Below are 6,797 nucleotides of genomic sequence, written 5' to 3' on the forward strand. Positions count from 1 at the left end.
TTCATGACGACCAATAAAAAACAACATTGTTACCCCTTATGATTTTTTTTCATGACGACCAATAAAAAACAACAGCGTGCGCGCGCGTCTGTTTCTATCTAAGAGCGACACTGTAATAACTTGTCTGATTTGAATGAATCTAAACCTCCTCTCTTGTTGTGTTGATGGAGGATTTGGTGAAAAACGTTATTGGAGACGATATAGGAGCGTAGATATGAGCCCAAACTCGCCCCCCTCGGTACAATATCTGAACCCATTGGTTCCAGGCGGTAGCTTAGCAACATGCTGTCAGTTTTGTTTACCGTAAAGTGGACGTAACGTGTGTGCAAATTGCGCATGCGTGATGGGGATTTTCCTCCACGGTCCAGGAAGAGGCGGCGTGTGCAGCAGGACAGCTGAGACTGTTCTTATGGTCCCTACGCTATGAGACGGACAGCCGCTGTCTGCAGATGACACCTCGGTTGGTTGAAGCACAAGGAATGACCCGCTGCACCGCCGAGCATCTGTGAGTACCGTCGCGTCGCTCTTACTTTACGCCACTTTATTGTTGATAGTAGGAACACGATATCAAACCTGAACTCTACATTGGACTTTAACCAACTGTAAACCACACTCGGCTCAAGGCTGCCAATCGGAGCGATAAGGAGAACCTAGAGTAGTCTTACGCTATGCAATGCTGGTCGTTTGAGGTCATGCATTCTGACTCATGATACCTTACGGTGAATATCCTTCTGAGTCGCGTCAATTTGTCATTCAGAACTAGGTTTCACTACTGCTGCTGAGTCAGGATGAGAGAATGGTGGCTTCTGGTGGGCTTGATCTGCGTCCCGCTGATGGCGGTGTACCTGCACATCCCGCCCCCCACCCTCTCCCCTGCCCTGCAGAAATGGCACAATTCAGGGGAGAGTTTCAACTTCAAGGGAAGCAACATCTTCTATAGAGGTAATAAAGAAAGTGTGTATGTGTTTTATTTCCTTATTTTGTGAGTGATCCACATGTTGATTACCCGTTGCTAACTGGGCTCTTCTCCGCTGATCGCCAGACTCCCTCGGTGCTGTTGGAAGTTCGGATGTTGTCGTCTTGCTGCACGGATTCCCAACGTCTAGTTACGACTGGAACAAGGTGATGAGTGAAGGAATAGTGTGGAGCTAGTGATGTGGGTCTTCTTTGTGGAGTCTGTCGTTTTATTATTGAGTACGTAATGTCATCGATACGCATCATCCTGAAGCTCTTCATGTTGTTTTGGGGCAGATCTGGAGCGCTCTGAACCAACGCTTCCACAGAGTCGTAGCACTGGACTTCTTGGGGTTTGGCTTCAGCGACAAACCTGTACGGGTCTAAAACACACACAGACACAGAGACAGAGACACAGACGCACACACATACTAAAGTTTTAATTTTATAATGATCCAAATATTTGAGTTTCTGGAACATTAAGCAGAAAACATTGGTATTTGTGTTCTTGGTGTCTTGAATGATTAACCCATTTTCAAACTTGGATTAAGTTAAATTCGAGCGGTCAGTCGACTCTGTCCTTTGATCCGCCAGAGTGGAAGAAGCTATTTATTTAGAATGTAGACCTGGTTTGGTTTCCCTCTGGAACGGTCGACTGTGTCGGCCGCTGGCTGGTGGAAGGTGTTCAGCCTGGGCCTGAGTCCTTCCTCTCTCCCCCCCCGCTGCGTCCCAGCGGGGCCACAGGTACTCGGTGTTCGAGCAGGCCAGCGTGGTGGAGGCGCTGCTGGCCCACCTGGGGCTGGGGGGGCAACGGGTCAACCTGCTGGCCCATGACTACGGAGACACGGTGGCCCTGGAGCTGCTCTACAGGTGTGTGTGTGTGTGTGTGTGTGTGTGTGTGTGTGTGTGTGTGTGTGTGTGTGTGTGTGTGTGTGTGTGTGTGTGTGTGTGTGTGTGTGTGTGTGTGTGTGTGTGTGTGTGTGTGTGTGTGTGTGTGTGGATTGTCAATTAGTTATAAAGGATTGTTCTAAATATTGACTGTAGAATGAATGACTTGAATCAGTAAATACCACCTCTCACCCTCTCTCACTCTCTCACTCCCTCACTCTCTCTAGGAGTGACCAGAACCGAACAGGTCACCTGACCATCAACAGCCTGTGTTTGTCCAATGGGGGTGAGTGACCCTGTGTTTACCCAGGAAAGTTGGGGTTCAGTGCCTTTATGTCCAGCTCCATACCAGACATAAAGATGTCCCACAAAATATTATCGGTTAACACTCTGAGTGTTGATCCATCCTTTAGTTAACAGAACTAACTAAACGCTCAAGACTTGGACTGGTGTTTTGGAGGTCACTGGGACTCAAGTATTGACATACCAGACACCTCTAAGGCAGAAGCTCAAGCCTCTTTCATTTTACATCCAAAGATTCAGCTTTTTCTGCCCAAATATAAAAGACATGGCACTCTCTCCCTTTCTACTCTCTTTTTAACAGGACTATTCCCAGAAACACACTACCCCAGATGGATTCAGACTGTAAGCGATGGCTTATTTGCATAATTGTAATCAAACTTACTTGGTAATTGTTGGAGCAGCAGCTAGCGTAGCGTAACGTGTTTGTCGTTGTTTGTGTTGAAGGTTCTGAAGGACGTCGGCCTTCTGTCTCCTGTTCTGACGCGTCTCACCAACTACATGATGTTCTCCAGGAGGTAGGCGGACGCTGTGTGGAAACACACTGGACACACATTGGTTTCATCTTGTAATGGTAAATACGTTTCATGTGTATTTCAAGTTTATATTATTTATTCCGATTTTAATCTCACGCATGTATGTATGTATGTAGTGTACATGGGAATGACGGATTAATGTATCTTTCTTGAGCTGTCTTTTTGATGAGCTAACCGGCTTACATTTGTTGATAGGATTATGCATATCTGGTGCCCAAACCCTTTTGTGTGTGTAGTGTGGGGCAGGTGTTCGGGCCGTACACGCAGCCCACTGATGAGGAGTTCTGGGACATGTGGACGAGCCTGCGCTTCAACGACGGCAACCTGGTCATGGACAGGTGTGTGTCTCTGCGTGTGTGTGTGTGTGTACCAGGTCATGGACAGGTGTGTGTCTCTGTGTGTTTATAAAGCGATGGGAGAAATGCGATATCATACAATCATACATATCATCAACTATCATGTGTGACATAGAGTCAATCTCTCTATCTCTGCCTCTGAGTATAAGTTTGATAAGTAAGTCTGTCTCTGTTTCTCTCTCCTCCCCCCCCCCCACAGTGTTCTGCAGTTTCTCAACCAGAGGGCGAAGCACAGAGACCGGTGGGTGGGGGCGCTGACCTCCACGCTGGTTCCATGTGAGTACCGCGCAACGCTAGAGCGCGCTGTAACGCGCAACGCTAGAGCGCGCTGTAACGCGCAACGCTAGAGCGCGCTGTAGCGCGCAACGCTAGAGCGCGCTGTAGCGCGCAACGCTAGAGCGCAACGCTAGAGCGCGCTGTAGCGCGCAACGCTAGAGCGCGCTGTAGCGCGCAACGCTAGAGCGCGCTGTAGCGCGCAACGCTAGAGCGCGCTGTAGCGCGCAACGCTAGAGCGCGCTGTAGCGCGCAACGCTAGAGCGCGCTGTAGCGCGCAACGCTAGAGCGCGCTGTAGCGCGCAACGCTAGAGCGCGCTGTAGCGCGCAACGCTAGAGCGCGCTGTAGCGCGCAACGCTAGAGCGCGCTGTAGCGCGCAACGCTAGAGCGCGATGTAGCGCGCAACGCTGGAGGGCGCTGTAGCGCGCAACGCTAGAGCGCGCTGTAGCGCGCAACGCTAGAGCGCGCAACGCTAGAGCGCGCTGTAGCGCGCAACGCTAGAGCGCGCTGTAGCGCGCAACGCTAGAGCGCGCTGTAGCGCGCAACGCTAGAGCGCGCTGTAGCGCGCAACGCTAGAGCGCGCTGTAGCGCGCAACGCTAGAGCGCGCTGTAACGCGCAACGCTAGAGCGCGCTGTAACGCGCAACGCTAGAGCGCGCTGTAGCGCGCAACGCTAGAGCGCGCACAACGCTAGAGCGCGCTGTAACGCACAACGCTAGAGCGCGCTGTAACGCACAACGCTAGAGCGCGCTGTAACGCACAACGCTAGAGCGCGCTGTAACGCACAACGCTAGAGCGCGCTGTAACGCACAACGCTAGAGCGCGCTGTAACGCACAACGCTAGAGCGCGCTGTAACGCACAACGCTAGAGCGCTGTAACGCACAACGCTAGAGCGCGCTGTAACGCACAACGCTAGAGCGCTGTAACGCACAACGCTAGAGCGCGCTGTAACGCACAACGCTAGAGCGCTGTAACGCACAACGCTAGAGCGCCTACAGCCCAGGAGGATCTCAGCCCAGGTCTCCGGGGCCCGGTGGTCGACTCCGGGGCCCGGTGGTCGTCTCCGGGGCCCGGTGGTCGTCTCCGGGGCCCGGTGGTCGTCTCCGGGGCCCGGTGGTCGTCTCCGGGGCCCGGTGGTCGTCTCCGGGGCCCGGTGGTCGTCTCCGGGGCCCGGTGGTCGTCTCCGGGGCCCGGTGGTCGTCTCCGGGGTCGACTGGAGCCTGGTTGTGGAGTAGGGGGCTAGGAGCTGGTATTATGCCAGACAATTCTTAGCTAGCCAACCAAATGTAAGCTGCTTAGCCGGTGTGGAGAAGCTGCTTAGCCACGTTGAGACGGCCTACTGGTGGTTATGGGGGGTCGAGGTCGGTGCAAACTGTTGTTTGAACCCAAGGAGGCACCACAACTATTCATACATTTCTAATGCTCAATACAATCCTGATGCCAGTAATGGAATAATGAGGAAACTCAATCAATAACATGTCCTCCATGTATGTCTTGTGTAGAGCAATGCAATGTGGTCTTGATGCCAGCAGGTGGTGATGTTTTAAATGCCTACAAGTAGGCATGCAATAATTGACCTGAGAATGACGCAGCACAGTAGTCCAGATTTGATTAGCTATTTGACTTTTGCCAGATGTTATTTTTGGGTGGTATGGATGTCCCCTTGGTGGTCACTGAAACAACACTAGGTCAATCTGCTTCAACATACAGCTGTGTTGCCATTGGTTAAAACTAAAGTGTGTTGGGTCGTCACAAATCTGTTGAACCATTAGCATGACCCACTATTAACCTCTAACACTACTAGCGTCACGTACTCTCTCACTAATAGATACTTTCACTTATTTGACCCACTGAGTTTACACTGAAGTGTGTGTGTGTGTGTGTGTGTGTCTCCTCAGTGCACATGATCTATGGACCCATGGACCCGGTAAACCCTCACCCCGACTTCCTCCTGCGATATAAGTAAGAGGCCGAGCTGAAGGCTCTCTCCCAAACTGTACCGACGTGGTTTGTTTAATTTATCACTCAACTCTCCGCTCCCATTTCTTTTATAGCTTTTTGATTAATTGCGTTTCCGTCAGCTTTGCCAAGGCCAAACGACAGCGTCATTTTATTCGGTGTGCTTGTTTGCATTCGAGTTGAATTTGTTTCAGATGCCTGATCGCACCAACATAATATATCTTAACGCAATAATACTATCAATCAAATATCCTGATAGTCTATCCAAACCAACTGAAATCAAACGCCCTGTTTGGTATCAGTTGGCTTGTGACCAACTGACCAGTGAGGTCTGTCCTCTGGAGTAATAGCGGGGATAAGTGAATCATTTCTTTAAACAAGGTGCAGTTCAAGTGACTGTGTGCCTAAAGTTGAACTGCACCCTAGTTATCATCACTAGTTATGATAACCCTAGTTATCATCACTAGTTATGATAACTAGGGTGTTATCAAAAAGTTGCAACAAAAGTCAATATTTTTCACGTGCAGCTTCTTCTTGGGTTCTATGCAGACGACTATAACCTGGAGGTGGTCTTTATCGAGAAGGCCTTAATGCAGGCTGGCTGAAGGCACAGGCCTGACAGGCCTATTGGGGCGTCTCTGCTGGCGCTTAATTAAAATAGAACTTAAATTGGCCGGGTGCCCTCCCTTATTTTCTGCATCGACGTAACAAATGAATACATAAAGAAATACAATTTTCCCCGCTGTTCCTCGTTCAGTTCTGGAGAGTAATGTTTCTGTATCCTATGAAACCTTTGGTTGGAGTCCTGCCGTGGTGGTTTAGTGGAGTCACTGTCTGAACGAGTGAGTCACTCTGAATGAGTACGCTCATTCAGAGCCATTGGGAATGAATGGATGAGGGAATGGATCCCGTCACCCGACGGTCATCGACCCCATGTCTCCAGAACAGATCCTCAACCGCTCTGTAGTTGAGGATCTGTTGTGTTCTGTTGTGCAATGTGCAGCCTACATGTGGAATGCCTTTGGTCTGATCCGTGTTGTCTGCAGGTACCTGGTGCAGAGGTCCACCGTCACGCTGCTCGACAAACACATCGGCCACTACCCTCAGCTGGAGGACCCCCTGGGATTCCTGAACGCCTACTACGGCTTCATCAACTCCTTCTGACGCCCGTCCACCGCGTCATGAGGGCTGACACCCGTCCACCGCCCCGTCCACGAGGGCCTCATGCTCAACCGTCGCAGGAATGAGTGCAGAATCATCGACAAGCATCAGCAACGCGACTACCAACACTAACGCTGTGTGTGTGTAACGGTCATAACCGTATGATTCTGAAGAGAACAAGTTTATACCAACATGTACGATTCATTACCGATAGACTAATAGTAGGAATGACCTAAAATGATGTCAACGATTTGGTGTACTCGATTATTGTGGGGAACTAATTATTCAGATTCAGCCATTGAACAATCTTCCAATCCATGTTAACATGATTCACAAACGTTGGCAAATAAAAGTAGTTTTCTAAGAAGG

General features: G+C 50.3%; 1 protein-coding gene across 1 annotated transcript; it reads left to right on the forward strand.

Annotated features, from left to right (window-relative positions):
• Positions 1 to 280: 280 nt before the first annotated feature.
• Positions 281 to 6,795, forward strand: LOC132447325 (mesoderm-specific transcript homolog protein-like). Its single transcript, XM_060037935.1, has 12 exons — positions 281 to 505; positions 758 to 942; positions 1,043 to 1,122; positions 1,252 to 1,329; positions 1,688 to 1,824; positions 2,070 to 2,128; positions 2,447 to 2,487; positions 2,590 to 2,660; positions 2,915 to 3,016; positions 3,234 to 3,310; positions 5,207 to 5,270; positions 6,314 to 6,795. Exons 2-12 carry the CDS (start codon positions 789 to 791, stop codon positions 6,429 to 6,431), a joined length of 981 nt encoding a protein of 326 aa, XP_059893918.1. The 5' UTR covers positions 281 to 505; positions 758 to 788; the 3' UTR covers positions 6,432 to 6,795.
• The last annotated feature ends 2 nt before the right edge of the window (positions 6,796 to 6,797 follow it).

The sequence above is a fragment of the Gadus macrocephalus genome, chromosome 19, assembly GCF_031168955.1.
Source record: "Gadus macrocephalus chromosome 19, ASM3116895v1".
In the NCBI taxonomy this organism is placed as follows: Eukaryota; Metazoa; Chordata; class Actinopteri; order Gadiformes; family Gadidae; genus Gadus; species Gadus macrocephalus.

Excerpts from the sequence above, each read along its gene's own strand:
- LOC132447325 (XM_060037935.1), top strand. The coding sequence starts at position 789 with ATGAGAGAATGGTGGCTTCTGGTGGGCTTGATCTGCGTCCCGCTGATG. Across the intron at positions 2,488-2,589 it reads ACCCCAGATGGATTCAGACT|GTTCTGAAGGACGTCGGCCT; the intron begins GTAAGCGATGGC and ends TTTGTGTTGAAG. Across the intron at positions 3,311-5,206 it reads GACCTCCACGCTGGTTCCAT|TGCACATGATCTATGGACCC; the intron begins GTGAGTACCGCG and ends GTGTCTCCTCAG.